Source organism: Zerene cesonia, chromosome 28 (assembly GCF_012273895.1).
Source record: "Zerene cesonia ecotype Mississippi chromosome 28, Zerene_cesonia_1.1, whole genome shotgun sequence".
Taxonomy (NCBI): Eukaryota; Metazoa; Arthropoda; class Insecta; order Lepidoptera; family Pieridae; genus Zerene; species Zerene cesonia.
Window position 1 is genome coordinate 6,302,404 of NC_052129.1, and position 25,311 is coordinate 6,327,714.

Sequence of the window (25,311 nt, forward strand, 5' to 3'; positions counted from 1 at the left end):
ACTAACTTTGGAGTACTTTTGCGGTTTAATACTTTAAAATACAAGGTTCTTTTGTATCGCGCTGTTGTTATCAACAGGAAAGATTAAAGTTTTCAAAACTGTTTGCTTTTTGTGAGGTATCGTTGTAGAAATGATTGTCGCGCTCAAACTGTACGCTACATGAAGAGAAAGTGGTGATACAATGTTATAAACATTTGTGTGAGCTCTATTTTAAATGAAACGTTGCATTGCGTGTAATTCCTATACCTGCTTTCTGTTTCAAATTGCTGATTCTTCTTCACGCCTAAGCAACTAAACCGGAAACTTCACTCACACATAGACACAATTCAAAACATACACAACACGATAATAATTCAGATTTTTTTTTTCAGATGCTATTTACACGTTGTTTCTATAATCAATAAAATCCACGAGTCACGTGCAGGTATTAAATAAACATATAATTATACTTATTGTACCTAAGCAAAATAATTAAGTATTTTCCACAAAAAGGTCACCCATAATCCTGGAGAGAGATGTACCACTCCAGAAGCTAAAATGGGACCAAATGTAAATTCCCTATCAAACACAAAAAAAAACGCTAATCGTATGAGAAATTTTGAAAGAATAGAAAAAATTTGATCACGAGGCAGGATTCGAACCTGCGTTTCTTGCCTAACCGTAGCAACGCTTAGCCTCTCGGCCACTTGTGATCCCGCACATGAAACCGAAAGAGTAGAAGAAATTTGATTACTGTGGCGGGATCACAGGTGGCCGAGAGGGCCGCAGGTTCGAATCCTGCCTCGTGATCAAAATTTTTATATTCTTTCAAAATTTCTCATTTATAAAGCATTTCAATGCTATAAAACTAAAAATTAAACGATAATCGTAGTTACCAGTTAGAGTAACAAAAAACCAAAAACAATACGCAATCAAATTGAGAACCTTTCATTTTTGCAAACGTCGATTAAAAAAACAAAAATATCCAGGCGAATATCGGATATATTATGATCTTCGTTTATTTAAATTTCCGAAAAGTACTAAAATCAACTCAGTATTGTAGAGGCGTTCCTATTTGCGATAGTCGTATTCATCGTGTGATACTTTCATATCCCACGCGTCATAACCAATGAATGAATTAACTTTATTCATATTTGGTCTATTTGGAAGTAAATTGTGTTTCATTTATCTATATTTATTATATAACAGGCAACAAATTTATGCATAAAAAATATGTTATCAACAAAACAACAATTGGGTAAAAGAAAACTAAAAACTAATTCCATTAACATTAAAAACGGGAAATAAATCAAGTCATAAATCCGCCAAACAAGCAGGGAAATATCCAAACGTTTTATTTGCGATCATTAGCGCAACACTTGAACGGAACTTCGAGATTTGAAGATTTCGCGCTAACTTTAACCATTCTCAGCTGAAATTTTCGAAACTTCGGCATCCGATGACACCCGTAATTGAACTGCGATATACGCACCTAGCGTACATACATACATACATACGGACTTTCCACGCCGCTGCTTTATTGTTATAGCCTAAGTTTGAATCCGTATGAATGGATTAAATCGATTAATGTTTGTGCGAGCTTATCTAACGCAGTTGTGCTGTGAACCCAGTGGAGCGATCAAGCAATATTGTAGGTATACTCAATTCCTATATACACAAACACACATACAAACATATAGGTATTGGGTATACCTATACCTACATTGAATTACTAAATGTACATACCTATATACATATATATTACTATAGGATATACATGATATGAAATGATAGACTTGCGTGTTTTATTTATGAATCTGCATCTTTATAAACGTAACAACGTAACGTTTGTAACAAGCCTATTTGGCTCCAGAATACCTATTTCTGTAGAAAATTTCAACAAATCCGAGCATTTGCTTTCGCGTGAAAGAGAAACACACAAAATACACCGATTCATTCATCCTAACAAACTTTCATGTTTATAATATTATTAAGATACGGAGCACCTACATGTTTTTGTAAAATACAATCCTTTCTACATAAAAACCCTGTGGAGGGACAAACCACTTCATATTCTATAATACTTATAATCACGCCTTTTGGTCAAAAAAGGATTTGGAGTTATTGAGAAACAAACCCGAAAAATCAGTCGAATTGAGGGCCTCGTAATTTTTGGAAACGTCGGTTAAAATTGAGGCAAACAAAGCAGTTTTATCAAGTACAGTGAGCCTTATAATAAAGCAAATAATGACCGCATCGCTGCGTAAACACTAACGATAAACGTCTGTCCGTCTGTTTGTCAAACATGCATCGATTGCTGATACGCTTCCACGAAGCGAGGAAAAATAAACATAGCTGTGTGTGCAAGCGGCGATTTTTTCGATATTTCATAGAACTTCGGTTAACATTCGAGTCATTTCGTGACTCATATTGAACTAAAACTTTACGCCACTTTCTCGCAATTGACATTGTTAAAACAACGCGTCATAGTTGCGGTCTGGTTACCGTGAATAACACAAAAAATTGTGGCATACAAATAATTATAATATAAACAATGATGGTGGTGAATGTTATGACGATTCAAAAATGCTAGAAGCCTAACTGAATAATTAATTTTTTGAGTTGAATGTGTTATCTGCTGGTTTATGATTAAAGTGGCCGAATTTAGCTTTATTTTATGATCAACTAGCTTGAATTATCAATTATAATCACTTACATGTAATATTAATTTCCAATTAATAGTAAATTGTGAGAAAAATTAGAAATTATCATTATATTTATTTAACATTATTGTCAGTAACACTGAAAATAATATGATATGAAATAAAAATTAATCAATCATGCATCATCTCCAAATAAGACAGCGCCCACACATCACTGTGACATTCCGATTTCATTCACATCGCGCCGCTTGTAAATGTTTCATCACCAGCCCAGCTGAATGATGATATACAATTCCATTGTGATATAGATACATCACATTTCGGTCCGATCGGATGCAAGCGCTTGCAAATTTGATTACACTTTCAGCGAATGATGGACAGACGGAAGTTAAACGAAAACTCGCTGCAAATTTAACTAATAAATAGCTAACTGTAGTTTGGATGAGTTGAATAATTATTTAAATCAAATGTCAGAGAACTGGATATCTGTACTGTGAATTTTATATAACAGTAGCTGCGCCCCGCGGTTTCACCCGCGTCTGTACCCCGTATGAATATCGGAATAAGAAGTTGTCTATGTGTTATTCCCGTTGTCCAACTTTCTACCAAATTTCATGCAATGCAAACGGTTCAGTTTTTGCGTGAAGCCGTAACAAACATACATACACATACACATACAAATACACATCTATATCTACATAATTATACATCCTCACAAACATTCGTATTTATAATATTAGTAGGTGTAGTTGGATAGGATACGAAGCATACGATGGTAAACAAATGTTTCATTTGACAGTTGACATATAGTATGTTAAAAATATATTAACACTCTTTACTTTGTAGTGTATTTGAGCAAACCTTAACTATTTAAATGCATTATACATATCTACTATTATCTGCTAACTCGTAAAACAATTTCAGTTCAATTCAATTTTAAGTTACAGTAAGTTTACATCATTGAAATGCTTTATAAATGAGAAATTTTTAAATAGAACCCGTGATCCCGCCACAGCAATGGCATTTTTTCTAAATTTCTCAAAATCAGCTCATGTCAGTTTGTCGTATCTAGTTATGGACAATGAAATCAATAAAAAAATAAACAATCCCTCCTTATGTGTACAAGTATAAAATATCAAATCATTCACCAGTCACCACAAAAAACGAAAACGTAACATGAACGTAACGCTGTAAGCTAGAAAGGCCATACATACGCAAAGACAGACATACAAAACGTTTCGGTTCCGTCTGGCGTCCACAATGCGTCGAGGGCTCGCAGTCACTTCCAGCTTGAAAATAGTTAAATACTTAACGAGGCTCCCTTGGGGTGTGTTCCATGTTAGAGGAAACTACTCTCTTACATGCTTCGACTTTTTACAATATAAAGAAAATACGACTTAAAACGCAACAAACGTTTGTTGACAAAAATATTATGAAATTAATGAATCGGTTAAAACCTGTATATATATACAAATTATCATAAAGACAATGTATTAACATTTTTTTATTTTGGTAATAAATGAGTAAACTATATGCATACAAATATTATCCACCTAAATTCAACAAAAAATGCCATATTGTACCCAATAAATACATTTAAAACACTCAAGTTTACATCTTACCCCACACATGCATCAAGGAGGGGCGGCGGCACTGAAAGATTAATACCTACATAGATACATATTGTTTCGTTTGACGACTTTTGTGTTTCCTACTGTACATTAGTGACATGAGCCGCTAACAATGTCCTATGAGTGTCCCGTAGTGGGGCATGGGGCATTTACAGTACCTAGATGTTGGTTACATGATTGTGTTTACACCAATATAGATATAGATTAAAGTTTGAAATGTTGTTTGTTTAGATTTATATTATTATATGTATATATTTATATTCAGATTTAAATTATTACTACATACAGAATAACAAATAGTCTATTATAATTTATAAATATAGATTCAATTCAATCACCGCCTTAGGGAGTGTTTAAAGTTTCATAAATTATCTCTTTATAACCACAGCCGAAATAACTATACTGAAAATAATTCTGACCAAAAAAAAGATGTGTTTGCGATTCACACACGATAGAAGTGAAACTTCAGTAAATCGACAAAAGAATGAGATGAATATATATAAAACTAGCTGCGCCCCGCGGTTTCACCCGCGTAAGTCCGTATCCCGTAGGAATATCGGGATAAAAAATAGATGTTGGCCGATTCTCAGACCTACCCAATATGCTTACCAAATTTCAGAGGAATCGGTCAAGCCGTTTCGGAGGAGTATGGCAACGAAAACTGTGACACGAGAATTTTATATATATAGATATAAAATAGTACGTATATTTCTGTCTCATTCTTTGCCGGCTTCATTCTACACATTTTTGTATTTCTGTCTTTACCTGTCGTTTTTCCGTTGCATCAGGTTTGAAATCACAACGATTCTAAAGAAGTTTCACTTCAAAAACTCAAGAATGTACCATTACATTTTTCATGCATTTTTAACATGAATCATTAGCCCATATATGCTCCCACTACTGCGACACAGGTCTCAAATTAGGGTTCACGCCATAATTGAACTCTTAATTCATGGACATGCCGGTTTCGTTACGATGTTTCAATATGCAGTGTCGTAAAAACCATAAACACGCTAAGTTTTAGAAATATATATCATACACATATATTCAAAAACCATTACTCTCTCTCTGGCAAATTGGGCAATGAAATGATAACGGTGTATCCATCCGAAGGCTCGATGGTACATGAGTAATGCGGTCAGGCCGCGGTGCTGCGGTTCGAATCCATTGTCCGTCGCTATTATGATTTATGAACGGGTATAATAGATCTCTGTGGTCACACAGATATCGGATTTAAATTAATTTTTCAACAATTTAACGAACTTCAATTTCTATGGAACTTAGATATCCTTAAAAAGGTGGAATAATAGCTGTATTATACATAAACCATACACTTTCCACCTCTTTCGAGTTATTGTGCGAAGGATGAAATTTGGCACGCTGATAGTTATATAAAGAGGAAATCAAAATGCTTGAAAAATTACATAAAAACACATTAAATCCATTAAAATCATACCCCTACTATACTACCGGGCATTTGCAACACCACCATACATACCCACTGTTTTGTTAATGGCTATGAACGATCATTGATTCGACCACTGGGCGACAATTAGTATCTTAATTTGGGGGACCTGCGTGAATATTGCATATTTATGATAATTGTAATTGTTTCTACATGTTATCTTTACTACCTACTCGAAGATGATTTCAAGAGGCAAATGTAAAACGTACTTTAATATAATTTGGGAAAAAAACTGCAATTCAGTTTTTTCATAGTTGGATATGAAATAAAGAAACGGCTTATTTACTTTATTGCAAATTGAGATATCCATCTTTGCTATAGATATTATGAAGGTCCACCTTCGTAACAAATTTCATTTCTATGTTCAAGTAGGTAGTATAATGAGACTAGAAACGTTCCTAAATTGCAAAAGCATTTCAATACTTTTATATAGTAAGCACAAAACGATTCCAACTTCATCCGAAATATAGAATGGCTCATTAGGTACCTACATGCATACTTCCGACTCTACTACTCACTACTCAACGATCGATTTAAATCTCAAAGCGCTTTCAATAAACACGAAAGGGCTTGAAATGTTCTCTATTCGGAGTTCGATCAAACTTGCTGAAAGCTAAAGCGATGGAATCGCTTCATTGGGCAATCATCTTCAGCAAAGACTGAATAAACTAAAGGATACCTGAAAATCCTAGCATTCGGCTAACCGATACTTGCAAAATGATTCTCAGAGAGCTTATATGTTTTCTATAATAATCTTCATTATAGAATAATATTTATAGTTACACGAAAAAACACAGTGATAATACTGATCAAAATTTGAAATCATAAAAAACGAAGAGAAGAAAATATCCCGAAAGCACATTATACAACGCTACGTAATATAATCTAAACTACCAAATTTCCCCACCGATCTCACAATAAACAATTTGGCACACAATAAAACTATTTACGCACAAATTTGTCACCCCTTCTGTTTGGCCGATGCACCCTTTGTCTGTATAATTACGTCGCTATTCATTGAGGAGCCGACCGTCGACGGAGACAGACGTGTGACTCTGTTTAATCTATATTGTATTGTTCGATGGTAAGAAATTAAGCCGCTGAATTGACTAAGAGGTGAAGGAAAACATCGTGAGGAAACCGGCATGTCCAAGAATCAAAAGTTCTTTGTTCATGTAACATCTGCCAACACGCACTTGACCAGCGTGGTGGTTTATGGCCTGAACCCTCATAGGAGGCCTGAGTCCCAGCAGCGGGAACATATATGGGCTAATAATGATAAAGATGATGATGTTGACTAAAATACCTATCCTTGTCGAAAAACGGACGCCTTTTACAAACAAAAATTATTTTTTTCTCATATTTAACGCAACTTCTGCATTGATTCTTCTAGAGAATTTATCAGCTCAATCTTCGTTTAGCAGTCTTGAATATGAAATAATCATCAAAAAACATTGAAGTTAGTTCGTAAGCTCTCACTGTACAACCGGAGTCGGGAGAGCCACATTGAATTACCAAAGGTATTCATTCATTTAGTTGCATTCTACCAAGAATGTTAACCTGATCTGCTAACAAACTTGAAAAGTTTCCGTGATATGATTAATTCCCATGATTAATAACCAATAGGAAGATCCCTGGTCAATATAAGAAGTATATCTATATACATAGTTTATTCTGCCCCCAACAAATCCATGAAAAACTAACGCAATAAACTTATTAAACACAAGTTATTCAAACTCATGGGATACATTTTATCTCGTCAAAAGTTTCCCACGAGGCTCCAACAAGGGCCGCTTCGCCGAAGTTAGTGGACGCCAACTCTCCGATACAAAGTTGGCAACAAGTTGCGCGATCCGTGGCAGCTGGCGCAGATGTGTAAACACGAGCCACTTCGAAACACGCCCGGGCTCCGTGCCGACGGAAAAATATCTCTAATACACTTTAACAATGTTTTGTTATTAGCCGCGAAATGGGCTTCGTAAGTGAGAGTCGTTATACGCAGGAATCAGGTTACGCTTGCATGTCAATGACCTAGAGGCATCATATAACAGTTACTAACTTAGAAATTTTGAAAGAATAGAAAAAATTTGATCACGAGGCAGGATTCGAACGTGCGTTTCTTGCTTAACCGTAGCAACGCCTAGCCTCTCGGCCACTCGTGATCCTGCCACAATAATCGAATTTCTTCTACTCTTTCGGTTTCATGTGCCTAACGGGCACATGAAACTGAAAGGGTGATCAAATTTTTTCTATTCTTTCAAAATTTCTAATTTATAAAGCATTTCAATGCTATAAAACTAAAAATTAAAGTTACTAACTTTTTTTTCGAATCATAGAGTCCTAGTTCTAAACCATTTTACAGCTTTAAATCTTTAATCGATATAACCAATAGCAGAGCCGCGGTAGACGCCAGTATTTTTATACCTAGGTAAAAACATTCAAATATCTCAATCGCGATTTATTATTTCGAATATCGTGTAAAAACATGAACAAGAGCACTGTTATGGTATAAACGATATTTTTAATGAATTTATGTAGAATCTACTCAATCATCACAACCATACCACACTGTTAATTATAATTAAAGGTACGAACTAGTTACATAGAGAACATCGGCTAATGAAATAAAAAAGGAATTCTTTATCATTTCCATAATTACACATTGTACCTACATGAGTCAGCCGCGTTAACTAAACACGAAGTATAAATTTATAAATACCTGCAATGATTTACTGTCTCGTCACGCAGATTTCATCGGCAAAATATGATCGAAAAAACGTCTCGTCTCGAGGAAGAATTATGTTCTTTCGTGAGATTAGTTATAAGTGTTCATACATTATCGAGAAAATTCATCAAATATTATAAGAGACAGTTTAAAATATTAAAATCAATACCAACTCATCTTTAAGAGATATGCATCTAGACTGTATACTAATATCTTCATATTTTACATAAAAAAGTGAGATCGCTTCTATTTTCAGTCGCACACAAAACGGCAATCAGAGCTGCAACTAGCGACTAGCGGCGCAGTTATCTATATCTGTTGTTACGCCCGCCATAACGCATTTCATTCTTGAAAATATTTTTTACTAAACCCAACCACAGATAACCAATCGGCCACCACGCACGCTCCGATACGTCCGATCCGACGCCGTCGGTCGGAAAATCGGACGTATGAATATATAAGGTCGGGTGTACATACATAAATCACAATGGAGCGTGATTCGCGCCGTGCGTACAGGGGTTTAGAGACAAGGAACACATTACGGGATTTATGTGATAAATATTAATGGACTTTTGTGAATTACGGAATTATTAAAATATTCGGTATGAATTTAATACACCCACATTTTAGTGCGTGATAAATGTTAGGTAATTTTAGTGGGAACTCGAATGGTGATTTAATTTCACTACTTACAAAACTGTAATGTTTATGTGTTATGGTAATATTTTTATCTTTATATAGTTATAGTTTGTATTTGTTGTGTTTTGTTTGTACAAACTTCTTGAATTGACGGACGCTAGCAATCTGCTCTCTGCTTATCAATAATAGCTATAATTTGTAAGGAAAACACACATCGTCTCCAAACTATCTAGTGGTACAATCATAGTGAAACTTACACCATCGAGGCTCATTATTAAATTCTGACGTTATTTTAGTAAAATGTAAACATAATACACATCCTTAAAACACTTTGATCGTCAAAAAGCGATACTAAACAACTTGATGACTTCATTCGGAACTCATAAAGCGCTAAAACAGTAACAGAAAATAACTTTTTACGACGCGTCACCGAATACTCATCAAGCCACTATGTGTTTAATGACAATTTTATCTTTAAAAAGAATTTTTTATCTTTAGAGCTCTCTCCGAAATACAGTTTTTCATTTCCAATCCTGCATCGCATATTAAAAGCATACACTGGGATATTAAAATCCTTTGTATGTATGCGCGGGCAGGGCGCGCCGCGCGTGTCAAAACACTGCTTCAGGGATCCGCGTGGAAACTGCACAGACCCGGCGACGTGTACTGCCAGATATAAATATATGGAGCCGGAGCCATCATAGGCGCATAACAATAATTTGATGAACTTAAATAGTTTAGCATGTGTTTTATTTGTAAGTTGTAAGTTTATACAAAATTACTATTAGTTAACGATTTAAGATAGTCGTACTTTATGAATTATGAGTAAGGTCAGGACTATTTATTGAACATAAATAAGGCACACTGTTTGAAAAACTACAGCTCCATGCATATTTATAAAACTTACTTAGATTTAATAAGACTTCTACTAGATGAAGTTTTGGATCGTCATAACGGTTTTTCACCGTCATCACATTCAAACAATAATAAGTATGTAGGAATTGAAACGTATTGCTGTGCTATGTAGGTGTATGTGTGTAAAATCGACCGGTGAAAACTATTGTATCACCCCGAAGCCCGAAGGACTTTCTGAATGTTATACAGGTACCTATAAAGTATAAAGTATTTAGCCGTTTTCATAACGAGCGGTACGTAAGCAATTCTTTACTCTCCGATATAAAAAAGAAAAACCGGTACTTGCAGTTGTGTAGTGAGTAGTAGTGTGTGTGTGTAGTGTACAGTTAGTGTTGGGAGCAGGGTGTGATGCTCCGCCAGGCGTAGGTGTCGCTCGCCGCGTGTTTATTTGTTTCTCTAAAAATGGGCCAACATAACTTGTGTATTTGTGTTATCTATTCTATCATTATTTATTTTGCAGCAGCTCCGTAAAAAACGAAACTTAACTTTCAATTGATAAGTAATTAATATATATTTATGTTGTTTATGAAAGAAAGAAAAAAAAGAAATATATAAATATAAACAATAGTTAAAGATAATAATAATATATAATGGGTCGGCCTTATCACTTTAGAGTGATCTCTATGTTTTTAATGAAAACCCTTTATTCTTTTTTTTTTCAACCTTGCCTACTATAAATAACAAATACTTTTTCAATTTAATACGACAGTAAAACAAATATATATGGTGCAAAAATAACATTACAAATAAATAATAAACTCGATTTCCTTTAAAATAAGTGACTTGGCAGAGCTACAATTTTTTATTTGAGCACTGGGAATCGAACCCAACTCTCTGCTAACACGTATTCTAATAATATATAGGTACTAACTGTTATTCACATCAAAATGAATGATGTCAAAAAAAACAGCGGCATATAACCCCCCCTATCTATGTTATTTGTCTGTCTGTCCGCAGCGGGCGAGCGGATGTGTCGGCACAGCTCAAAGTGACCTCTTAACATAATTAGCGTGCTGTAACCGTGTTACCACTTGCTCTAACTACCTGCGCTTGAGATATGGACTAACTCGCTCCAATTAGAACCCACGTACTTCTGACACGTTTGGAACGGTGCTGTTCGTTTGTGAGGATATTGGTTAGTTATACATATGTGTCTTCGATCTAGGTGGCCGGACCAGTATCTTTCTAAACTACATATAAGTGTGTGTTTTTATAAGAGTAAAAGTTAAGTTTTTTTTTTATAAGCACTCTCTTAAAGATAGTAAGATAGGCACAGAACACATTTAATCCTATATTTCAAGAAATTTTTAATGTTATTTTAAAAACTTGGATGGACAGTGGATTTTCCATATTCCCATATATTTCGCTAACAATTCCAACGGTTAAAGATTTTTATAAATCGGTCCAGTATTCCTGTGATTAGCGTGTTCAAACAAACAAACCCTTCAGTTTTATATCAAGGTATGAGAAATGACTATAAACACTATAACACGTCCCCACGCCGCTAAACACGTCGTTAGGCCCATCTGGTGCCTACGCCCCACATGGGTCCCACGGGGGCAGTTTTATAACGCACCACTGCAGTTACGACTTTGCTGATAACTTGAGTTGCGTTCTTCAGTGATTGATTACTTATTGTGTTAACTTAATGCCATAGATTGATGGAGAAAGGAAAAAAGTAATAATATTGATCTGATTAAATGTACCGAGGTTGTCTTTGATTGTGGCCGTAATTAATTACGTGTGAAAGGCGTTTTTATGAGCTACATAAAATCCGTTTTGTGTAATCTTTACTTAAATGATTAATGGTTCCACATTTTTAATATAAATGACTGCTTTATATGTAAAAATTGAAAATATACAATAAGGGACCTCGTCTAATTTAACCTGAGTTTAATTCAAGACTAACGTTATACCCGCGGCTTCGTCTGCGTAGTGAAGGAAGATACAAATAATATAATAAGAAAATATGGGCAGTCCCTGGGTACATCACGCATGGTCCGTTCGCTGGACAAAATATACCTTTCTCCAGTCACAAACTATCTAAAAATCCATCCAGATCGGTTGAGCATGAAGAAGATACTAACCTTTGCCGCGTTGGATCTCAATTCACTCATCAACAATGATTTATCAAGATACTATTGGTATTTCTATTAGGTAAGAAGTTAATTCCCAATAATGACTGCTTGTACGTCCGTCCAGTCTACTCATTAGTGATACAAAAAGCTTTAAGCAAACGGTTGGGAGCCGGCTCGCAGCGCCTCGCTTTCGCCAGTCATGGCTCAACTTTGATGAGCCTACGTGACTTTGTTATCCCGATAATTGGATCTTCTGTGACTTGTAATAATGTACTTTTTCACCTTTCTGCCGTGAAACTGGGATATTAAGCTATTGAAGTTTTGGTAGACGTTCTAGTAACGATTTTCTATGTAATTGTGATCTTGGCTTGCTTGTTTGTAAATAAGGATTTACAAAACCATTCAATCGATAATTCAAGTGTATCCTCGTGGGCTGATCGAAATATTTACTTCTTCTTTCTATACTTCCTTACTTACGATTTCGCTTAAAAATGTGAAAGTGGGTTTGTTTCTTTATCCTTATCCTTCCCAGTCGTTGCCTTTACTCCTATCGTCAATCCTTTTCCAATCGACCTCACGCCTTTCGAAATGTTCATGGGCGATGGTAGCGCTTACCATCAGGCGAACTACTAGCTGCATTGCCGACGATAACTTGAAAAAAAGTCAGGAAACTAGAGAGTTATATGGTTACATTTAACCGATGTAAAACATTTCATTTCCATGGGAATTTCCTATAACTATGCGAATGGAAAAGTATCCATATATTATTTAATTTTTTATTTTTCCATAAGCTTTGATTTTCAATACAAGGAGATTTACTGGGAGGAATTACTTTCAGAAGGTAGTTTTTAACATAGGCATTTCGATTACTTAAAAAGCCTGATGGACTAGCACCTACACTGATAACATTACATTCTTCATTGAAAACTCGATTTGAGACGTAATCGAGCCAAGTCGCAGGTGTAATTGTCAGAGCAATTAATCATAGACTCAAAACGGCGTTCGTAAGACGCTGATTTGTAAGGAAGCATAAATCCCCGCTTTATCTGTGCACATTAAATGCAAGGTACTGCCCCAAATTGCCGCGTTGGGGCAAAAAATGTCGCTGAGTAATTGGCGGCAATCAGTCCGATTTGATAAGAGCGCTTGGCTCACACCGCTCAACCCATTGGCGGGGATGACTGACAATTGGCAATGTGTTTGATTTGCGCAAAATACCTACAAATTGCGCTAGATCAATCGACCAGCTGTGGAGGTTGTAACAGTTTTGTTTGCACGCTACTTATTGATTTATTTCGGAGGAAAGTAATAATACTAATGAGGTTCCAAGGTATAAATACATTTTAAAAAGAGGATGTACACAATTACTTTAGTGACTAACCTTTTTAATAGAATAATCTTAAGCATCTTAAATAAATTACTAAAGAAAATAATACAGCACGCTTTTTTACAAAATTTTTGGAATCGAATAAACTCATTTCAATTAATAAGAAACAGTTTTCTGATAGGTATACTGCAACATATTTTTATGACAAATCACTGAACATTTAACTTAATAATTTTCTCTATCTTACTATAAAAACAATGAAGAGCGAATATTTCAAAAATTCCCAGCACATCGGTGTAACAAGAATAGTCTCCAAAACTCCGGAGTCACGGAGGGAGCGAGTGCCAGCAATTTGGGAGTACATAAATTAATAAGAGCTTACAGCCCGACCCTATTTCCGTTACTAATTTCGCCTTCACAATTCGACGGTAGCTATTCATGCTTTGGAGTTTCTACTATTTTATGATGATTTAACATTAATGAAGTGAGACAGAACCCGTTTTAGGGCTTGGTAGCTAAAATACAAAGCTTTAAGACTACAGTTGTCATTATCTGATTATACAGTTATGTATTTCGAGTGTAAACGAATACATTAGAGTGTACTTTCATATCATAGGTAAGAAGTATTTAGATATCTTAGAGCAAGTAGTCGAGTAGTTAAAGAAAACATAAAATTTTGGGACCAACGCGAAATTGCGCAAACCAAAAAAAAACGAAATCACGTTATTTCGAGCGATAAAAACGATACTATAATGTTAAATTTGCGCAAATAGACTTGTTCTGATACCGCGCCCCCAGGAAGACATCGTAAGCTACTGTCCCTCACAACTCGTATGCTCGAGAAAAAGTCATATAAATCTAAAACACTACAGGAGTTATTTTTTCTTTTTATGAAAATCATTAAAATTACCTCCATCATCCGGTATATTCAGCAACTTCTTAGCCCCCGGGCTGGGCCCGCGCACCGCCGACAGCGCCCTCTGCAGGGTCTCGCTGATCTGCTTGCCCTCACACACCGACACCAGTGCGCACACGCACAGCGCGCACGCGGCGCCGCGCACCCACACATGCATCGTGGCGGCCACACGCACATTTACATTGTACGTAACCGCATCTGTAACGAAAAGGTTTTTCTTGACATTTCTGTATAAAAAATATAGATGTTTCAGCCACGTTTCTAGTTAAATTTAATACGTAGATACACAAATAAACAGTTTACTTAATCTATTTAATGCAATCAAAATTGTTTTTATTTTATATACAGTACGACAACGTGATTGACAGAAGACAGTTTTTAAAATATGAATTTAAAAACAAACATTTGTAGATGTTTACCGGAACAAAATGTTTGGAAACAATTCCATAAAAATGTTTGAAGTGAGTGTCGAAAGTTTGAAATTTATATCCATACTAATAGAGACAACACTCCTATAAATGTTTTAATAAATAACACATACATAGTGACAGAAAACATATACAGAAGCATATTTGCAGTTAGCTAAAACACATGAGATTCAAATATCAAATGAGCTTATTAGTAGAACACGTATATATTGTTATATGTACTGTTACTTTCCTACCATGAATTTTCATAATTCTGTATATCTCTGCAGATATAGCTACGCCTGAAACCATACTTGTAAAATAAATCACAACAATTCAACATTTCATTAGTCGAAAGGCCAACAATTTCATATTTACATGACTATTGTCCACATACTCAGTTATTAATTACAAAGCCATGCATTAAATAAACAAGACAATGAAGAGTTCATTTCTATATTGCACTGCGTTTTGCTCAGCATTGTGGGACTTCTGTTTAGTTTTGTATTTAGGGGACTATTTTACTCTAACAAATAACTATGAGCTTCATTATTTTACCTCACTAAAGTAGCAATTACGAAACATGACTTTTTTTATATAACACAACAACAACGTTTAAACATATTTTTATATTGCTAGCTGTGATATTAACGTGTTCGATCTTTAACTATTTTTAATTACAAATTTGAGATTTGGTGCTTTAGTTTGGCCGTGATCGCGCTTTCATATTAATATCTATAGCGAATATGGAATCAATGATCGCAGGCCGTTATCCAACATTTGTGTTATTTATAATTGAAACAGCAGTATGTATGTATGTAGAACTAGAAACAAAACAGCGACACAGCATTTCATGTTGAACAGGAGCTAACAGGACTAAAAATTCTCAACTTCCGCAAACTATCCCCGCTCGTAGTTGGAAATACAATTAAAGCGAGCGTTTCAAAAACCAAATCCACATTTAAATATTGAGAAACTGCGGCATCATTATTTTTGTCAGTTGAAGTGATGGCATTATAACGATGTGTTTTCTCTCTCGCGTTTTTTTCCAGAAAGATCTGTCGTACGATTGAAATTAAATTGTTTCCCCTCAGATTAATGCATTGTTTGCATCGAGTAAGGGGATTATCGGCGGATCGATTACGCAATGAGCGTTTTTATTGAGATAATCGTTTAATGAAATTAGTAGCGCTTTCCGTTGTATAAACTCGGTGCTTTGTTTGTTTCTAAGAACGCTTTCAAACGTATACTTGATATTATTTAATGAGCTTTAGTTTTGTGTTTGTGTCCGTTCATATTGCAAGCAATCTATGTTCAATATCAATACATACACTAATTGTCGTATTAATACCTAGACGTTTTCTATTCTGTACCAGTAGTATATATACTAAACATATATATTATGTATCTATATTTTGCATGATGTTTTCATAAATAAAATGGTATTGTGAAAGTGTATTTTATTTAGTACTTTTATAAGTTAATACTTTTTCAAAATACACAAGACTGGGATGGGCAATTTCAATTTGATTTATCCAATTATTATAAATAAGTAGGTATCTATCTATATAATAATTCATATTATGTTAATTTGCAAGAAACTTAGTAACATAATACACGTAATATTATTTAAACATTAAACGGCTAACAAACCCCTATAGCATCAACAAAAAGCTATGATCATAATTTATTGACTTACGAAATCCCTAGGTCGTAGATTTTATTACAGTAACTTTCATTTTCCTCACCAACCCGCGCTGATATTTAATATATAAATAATCATTGACAGAGATGTATGTACGCCGTAATAATATTGGATCTACGGAATAGATTGATAGCGGAGCCTTCCCGACCATTCATACCACAATCATGTTTTTATATCGCCACTATCTGCTCGCCCCGGCTCCGCCCGGGTCTATGGAATATCTATATTAAATTACACTTACTCACTGAAAACTGAGAAAAAATCGGAATAAATTGAATATGATTTATAAAAACAAATGTTATTATACTTATATACCTATATATAAAAGTTAAACTTAAACTGTACCATTTTCGTAATAAATTCCTTCACTCTATTGTTGCGATTACAGTTTCAGCGGCAGAACCTCACGTATTCGAGACAAAACAGTGTTTTAATTATGATCCGTAAATCTGCTTGTCTCTACGAAATTCCATCGTGTATAATCCGAGCCGACATTTCTGAGAAACGTTCAAAAGTACCCACATCTAGTAACACACATTTCTCAACATTTACATTTACAAAATACTCAAGGTGTTTTACAAAAAACATCGTGTCTACATACTAGTAGCTCTTCTAGCGAATATGATAAAAAGGTATGATTTGGGTCTTTGTTTTTACAATTTATCTCAAAATCTACAAATACGATTTTTAAATTACTTTCTTTCTTATAGACCTGCGCGTTCACCGAGCGAAATAGGTTATTTTTATTTTGCTTATATCCCGGATAAATCCGGCCGAAGCCGTGACAAGGGGCTCGTCCTTACACAGGTCGTACGTACTTAGGTGAGCCCTCCACGTATCGCGATGATACACAGTATATCGTCACTATCACCAAGCAGATTTGTCGAATGTACCTACAATCTATGTTTGATCGCGATACGTGCAGTGGAACACAGGCGAGTGCAGGGCGAGACTTTCAACATCGAATTTCGACCCCCGGTCGAACGCATTTCATTATTAACCATCCTGTGGTTATTATTATGTACCCAACAGTTTTTGAGGTTTTGATAGTTTTACAACCATGTTAGGTGCATGCAAGTCTTTAAATTAAGGCATATATATGAACGACAGCGGTATGTGATATACTGTCACATAGTGCGATGCTATTACCAGACTCTGTAAAACTACACAACAGCTTACGTAAGTGAGAGTACTTAATCGCATGTTTTAATACATTGTAACGTTACGTTAACGTACTTTTTCCATTAGACAATTGGAGTCGAAACCCCGCACTACTCAGTATCCCTAACCGTTGCTTCATGCGTTACCAGAATATATTTATGGATTAAAATGATTATTTCCTAACACCTTGACCTGACGCCACCGAGGTTAAGTATGTTCATCATGTATGTCTCTCACCCATCCATCCATCTCAAAATCAATGACTTTATATAATTATTACACTGTATTTATTATCTTTGTTCCCAATACAGTTTATTATCATTAACCATGAAGATAATTTAAGCGTGTTTAAATATCACATTACATATTACAACCACACCTGTTTCCGGTTTTTGATGTATCGATACTAATGCATCATTATACATAATTCACTATGTAAGAAATATATTCTACCTGTCAAATAGTTTTAGTAGTATGTTAAACGAAGACATAATCTAATTGCATACTATTTGTTCCATATCGATACGGTAGTTTTTGAATAATAGAGGAACAAACACGTTCAAATATACCAGCCTTCGAAGTTGTAATATTGATCCAAGGATTAATATATATGCACTCTCACGTAAAACCGTTAATTACAAAGAGAATAGCTAATCGTTTCGCTCATTAACATCACATCTAATCGTGTTATACAATGTATAACAATTATTTAATTATACACATGTAAAGGCAGAACCATTTACCGTTATATATCCAAAGTTCAAAGGCACAAAACACTTATTACACACATCAATTAACTGATTCCACACACACAACATACAAAAACACACATCACTAATTAAACTTACACTTAATTAAAACACACTAACATTTAGAACATGATCCTATACCGTCATCCGAATCGAAACTAACCTAACTTTAACTGGGAAACATTTTTGACCGCCAATAAGCGATCGTAAAAGAAGTGAAGTATTTACAAAACCCGATAGTTCCAATCGAAAACAACCTTAATGTCGAAGAAAATAGAGCTGAAAAGCACTTGGTCGAGAACAAATAAAAGTTTGTTAAGAAACGCAAGGGAACGCATCTTTGTATTCAATTCTCTACCTGAGTCTTGTCCCTTTTTTTATTTACGCGGTCTGTGAAAAGGTTGAGCGGTTCTTATTTCAACGTAGTAAGATTCAACTTGGTGCATATTTCAGGACAATCAGTATAGATTATTGCAAGGCTTTATAAAGCTATAGACATTTAGTGAGACCGTGAGTAACAGCATCAGTTTCAAGAACCGATGACGACGTAAAGTTTATACGCATTTTTAATATAATTTGCTGAAGAATTTAATGACACATACTTTTTTATTCAAAAGGTAAGTCTTAACAGGAATTTGTATTGACTTTTAAAGGAATGTCGAAATGATCTTAAGTATCCGAATCAACATTGTTATACTCTTGCGCTAAGTTAATAATATAAAAGAACATTTTTATGCCTACCTACTAGGCGCGTTCAAGTCATTGTGTAAAATCGGTTGTATATTATTTTAATAATCTTTGACCATAAAGAATATCACAAATCAATTTAATTATTTACGTTTCACGCTTCCTCCAAGGAGCGGACACACATCCTCGTTTCTATGAATATACAGAATTATGCGCGTGCGCGTGCTACTAAAAATCAAGCTCATAACTCATTAGTTAGACTATATGCCAATTTTGTATTTAATTAGATGTTCACTTAAGATGTAGATCATTATCAACAATGACGATCAAAATACAGAGAATAATCCTCGGTTACAAATATGTATTTCATAAAAGTTATTTACCTAGTCATATTTAAAACTACGTCATCACACACACACTCGATTCGAAACTAAGCAAAACTTGTGATATGCGTCACAGCCTCAACCTCAATATTAATCTTAAATTATAATTTCATATCTCCTTAAATCCTACCTATACCTATGTAAAATAGTTACAAAAATTCCTTATCGAAGTTACACCTACAAGTAATAGCTGCTATATTCATTTCGCTTCTATCCATTAGCTATTTAAACACAAACATAAAAATTACAATACCTAGCATATTTCCAAAACTTACGCTTACGTATAAAATAAAGTACCTAAATGCAGTTGACTTTATAATCTAATATTCGCACCTTGAACATGAACCGCTAGGTACTTACTGCCTAGTGCCTAGGTCCCGCATTAGTCCTCCCAGCAGCGAGAGTCCTATCACAGTCCTAATTACTCGTCCGATTTGCATACAACACCGATATTCAATTAGACGCCGACCACTAATGAGAACTACACACGAGTAATGAAGTCCAGCTATAATTAATTCAATTAATATACCTTGGGACAGCGCTGCAGGAATTTATTTCGATTTTAGTGGGTGTATTGTAGGGGCTTAGAGAGCTCGGTGGGAAGACATTAATTTTTCGAAGTGCGTTGAAGACAAAGACTCGTCGATGTACGTTGGTATATACCTAATAACTTCTGTTTTCGAGTGTAATGTAGGTTAAAGGCATCCGTTTTCGAAGATTTCCTAGAAATACTCTACAATAAAAATTTTGGCGGTTTTCTACGAGCAAAATAGGAATATATTCGTATTTATGGTTTAAATAGATACCTATAATATCACACGTTTTCCGCACACAAATATACGATTTTATACTGACGGAATAACTTCTCAAAAATCGCGTCTGAGCTCCGACGTTTTATTCCTAAATTTAGATACGGTAACAGATTTTCTGTTTGAATTCGGACCTTAGGTTGTTTCTTAACTATCCACGACAACTCTCTTAATAATGTTTAAACAAAATGGGCTCAGGACATTCTCGAGTTTTCTGCTTAGCAACGCAATTATTGGTTAATTCTACTTATAAATATAATTAAGATATCTCAAACACACGTGTCGTATACTGGAGGAAAGCAGAAAGTTATGTAAAATTATGTGAGAATGGCAAAACCTATGTCCCGATGGCTTCATTTTCACCCGTTACCAAATAATGTAAATCAGATATGATAAATCAAACGGAAACAGCGTCCGTCCGTCCGTTATAAATATTCAGATTTGGACAAACTTCAGCGCGGAGCCGACACCGCTACCCTGGACCCGAATTTCAACTTTACAAATTAATTTTAACTTAATTTCTGGAGTGACGTCCGCCAGCCTCGTATTATGTTTCCCTTATTTTTTTTATCCACAACATTTTTTGGTGAAATTTTAATGTAATGAAAATAAACAATCCGCGAGATCCGCAGATGTCGAATGACGGCAGTTAAAATATTGTGAAATATAAAAATCGGTTTCGTGATTTTCAAATGCTATCTCAAGATACCATGGTGATAAAGTGCTTTTTTATTGTCAATTTTTATAAGAACTTGTGTCCACAAATAACGAATCGAAATCTTTTATTATATAGAGATAAGCATAAACTAAAACTAATTTGGTATAAATTGTAATGATTATTAATATTTTTAAGAAATAGTTCGCCGAAATAGACATAACTATAATAGTCAATTAGATTACTCGATTTATAATAAAGTGTGAGTAAGAAGGAACATAACTGAAAGAAAAACAATAATGGTAACAAACAATAGAAACGATGACAATAATTTGATCAGATTTTATCAATTATGCTACGCAAATAAGTTCTTTGCTTCAAAGGAAAAACTACAAAAAATATAAAACATTGATACACTTACAGATTTAACCTGACCTCTAAAAATAAACGAATTCCACCGAAGCCAATTCCCGTAACGTTAAACATACGTTCATACAAATATCCAAAAAGCTAATCTCGACCAATCACCCAAAACCCCCGTATCCCGTACGATGTTCGCCGTCGGGGGTCAGGGAACGCTGGCCGCGTGCCAACACATTTGGCAACTACGAATTTACACACACACACGTAGTGATCTATATTCTAATGGCTCGCTGATGCACACAAGCTAATTGAAATGTACTTAGGCCATTCGTTCATTATCAGTTATGAAATTCAATGCTATTTGGAAACACTGAATATACATTTCAAATCAAGATGAATTTAATGATGCTTAATGTTATACGAAACAAATACGAGTATTAACATCTAAAAACGTATGAAAATTGTGGAGTATTAATGTTACTTTATCTACGACATTATTTTGATGATAGACGTGTATAAAGCTGATAACTGAGTGCCATCTTTACGCCTTAAATCACATTGATGTCATCATCATATATGGTATATATGCACTCTTATTAAGCTCGCACCGGGGAAGTACCACACCCCCAGAGAAAACTGGTGTGAAATAGTGGTATGCCATTGTGTTTGGTACGGTGAGTGGGAGAGCCGAAGGCCTCCTTTTCCTTTCTCCTCCTCGAGGTTTCCTTTTCCTCACCCGTCCCAATACTTGGGTATATATATATATTCGGACCAGGAGAACAACAGTTGTTGGAATAGTGATTTCACCCGCACGATTCTGGTTATTAAGCTTTCAGTTTTTCAATTATGTAAGGACACATTGAGAGAGTTTATGTCAAGTTGGTAAATAAACGGTTCATTATGAAATCAAGCAGCTTATCGTTTGCCAACTGAACGAGCAAATATTCCGTATCTCATGTTGTGGTGATCACACGGAACCCCTTTATGCGGAGATGATTTAGAAAGTTCACAAGTTGGTACACATAAACATATATGTTTGTTTCAGACACGCTCGCTCGTCTGTGTGTGCGTATGTATGTGATATCGTGCGTCGCAAAAAAGGTTATTTTGTGATGGGAATGCAAACGAGTGGGTTAGTCATCTGCTGGAAAATGTTCTTTGTTTATATCCCCTATAAGTATTCTACCTTTAAACTTGTGAAGAATATTGATGTAAGCTTAATAATTTAATATTAACATACTTTATGAATGCGAATGTTTAGATGTATTCATAATCCAGTATGTAACATCGCGTATACAATTTTATTTATTTACTTGAGAATTCTTAGTCTGCATGGTCACAAACAAATTCTTATTCAAAATAGGAAAGAAAGTAGTTAAAGTAATGTGAATCCTAAGTATAAATATTTATATACCAACATAAACCTATTGCTAACTATATAACATAGAGGACTATTAAGAAATAAATAATATTAACATACAATCATTTAACAACTAACAAATGTATATTTTCCACTGTCAATTAAAGCGCACTCATCGTGAACAAAACAAAACAACAAACACTTGCTACAACCAGAGTCATAAACATCTTTATAAATGACGTTGCAATCCGTGCACATGCAGCGCGAAAAATAAAAAAAGATTATATAGCATATGCCGAGCATCGAACACACGTACCTCAGCTGCTGAATTGACAGCACTGAGCCCTGTGACAACTGGCAGGTGTGCATTAATTTATTGTTTTAAAGATTGTTCTGACATTGTGAATGCCAATCTAATTAAGAGCTCTGCTGCGGTACCTAGTAATTTAATAAAAGTGGATTTTGAAATATTGAAATGCCTGTAGGGGACCTAAAATTAACAAATGTATACAGGCTTTAAAAATATTTTTTGGAACATTTGTAAGAGCGTTTATAACTAGTCTTATGTCAAATATTTCGGTTTGCTAAGGTTTGAGGGAAGAGATATAAAATATCTCTTAAATATCTATCTCGCAATTTAATACGACTTAGATTCATATAATACGATACACAATTCGTGTACACTACAATAACGTATTAAAGCCAATACAAAATTATTTGTGTGATTTGGCAAAAAAGGTATCAGTAAATGTTTTTTTTTTATTGACAAGAGAACTAGAAAAGGTAAGGAAAAGGATACGGCTCCCTCAAAGCTTTCTTATTCTTTCACGTCTAAGCGGCACGTAAAAGGTAAAACCGAGCCGAGAGCCGAAAGTCTTGAATGGCTAGACAACGTAGGCTTCATATTTTGTGAAATCAAAACAATTGTCACGCCTCGCGCGTTGTGAATTCGCTCGCGCCTGAAATACTAAATAAAACACGTTTTGGGCCATTAAACTGTGTTTTATTTCAACCTGCATTTAAATTGCTTCCGTTACAGATAACGGGGCGTCAGATCTTTCCGACATCCTTTTTTATCTAGTTAGTAATAGATTCCTAATAAGTTTTGAACACTGACACTTTTGGACCAGAGTTCATTTCTAGTATAAATGATTTATTATCAATCGATATTTCAATGTAAATTAATAGTTGAAATAAGAGTTTAGAAATATACCCACTACTATTTATTATTATATGATTACCTACCTGTTATTATTATATGATTGAACGCATAAGGTAAATATTTTTATATTCTCGCTAGCGTTGCGAAACAATAAAAAAGATCGGCTTCACCTGCCAACCTCAAGGTTTTACGGTTAAATAAATCAACAAAATAACGGACGAAACGTAGGTGGACCACTATATTTTGTCCATAAAAGCGAAACTAAAATACCCGATGCTAAATGTGCAGAATAAGAAATTAAAATATATAAAATCTCCACTTTAATATTTCCCATTTAACGATAAAAACTAAATGAGCTGAATCAGATGTGAATGCCATCGTCACTGGCCATCGACCACTTTTAAATACATTAACTACGTTACCGCTTTAATATGAACAACATAACATAGGTTTATCATATAGAAGGCAATGAATAGCGCGGTGAAATACGTCATCAAGATCACATAAACATAGACGTGTTTCGGACCACACGCGATCTTTCGATAATTTTACGATAGCTATTATTTCAACCGAGCTATTTATATCTTGTTTTGCTCAGAATTTTTTAGTTTCCATTAAATTCGAAACATTTGTTTAATGTTACATGCAAAAGTAAATTATGAGACGAAGCATTTAATAGGTTGATTACTTAAATTTTAAATCGTCATCGTAACAAAAAAGTCTTTGTCATTTATAAATTGTTCCGATTTTATTATGTGAGCCGTTCTGACAGTATTCTCTGAAATACCTCATAGGAGGCCTGTGTTCCAGCAGTGGGATAATATATGGGCTGATGATGATGACGTACCCAATAGCGAAATAATGTTGGAAATAGTACCAACAGTTCCTGAGATTACAGAGGTTAACAAGCTTTACATAATTAAGTTTAGATATAACTCATACCACACGCTAATATAAACCTTCTATGCCTGTATAATACATTAGTTATATGGTATTTATTAGCAAATTTCCAGAAACGCACGAATAAAGGGAATACATTAGCGCGCAGGCCAAATGTGAAATCATAACATTGTTTAGCGCTAATTATTGTGATACTAATTAGTTTCGCCTATTTGTTGGAGCTATCTCACCGACATTAGATAACATTTCATTACTACAGGATATATATGGACGGACTATAATTTTGATTATAATTTAGGCAGAAATGTGTCTAGATTATAATGTTGTAAACTTTGACTTCAAACACCATAAATTTAGTATTTAAACATTTTCAACTGCTCTTATTTAGTCGATTAAAGACTTACTTAAAATCATTTAGACGTCTTGCTCAAGAGATAATAATTGGAAGGTGTCTATACCAATTAATTTAGTGTTTGTCTGTTAGAGTCGCTACCCCTGTACATTGCTAATATTTAAGTCTGTACCTACTACATTCATAAGAAACCCACCTAATTATAATCATTAGATACCTATTGCTATACAAATTTCTATTATAGGAATACCATAATTATATATGAATGATGATATTTAAT

At 34.7% G+C, this 25,311-nt stretch overlaps 1 protein-coding gene across 1 annotated transcript in view; it reads right to left on the reverse strand.

Moving 5' to 3' along the window:
• LOC119837543 overlaps window positions 1-25,311 on the reverse strand; it is a 290,166-nt gene that overhangs the window by 238,579 nt on the left and 26,276 nt on the right. The window contains exon 2 of the mRNA XM_038363140.1: window positions 14,333-14,536. Within this exon, the coding sequence (XP_038219068.1) occupies window positions 14,333-14,495 (163 nt within the window). The 5' untranslated portion in view covers window positions 14,496-14,536. The remainder of the gene's footprint in view (window positions 1-14,332; window positions 14,537-25,311) is intronic.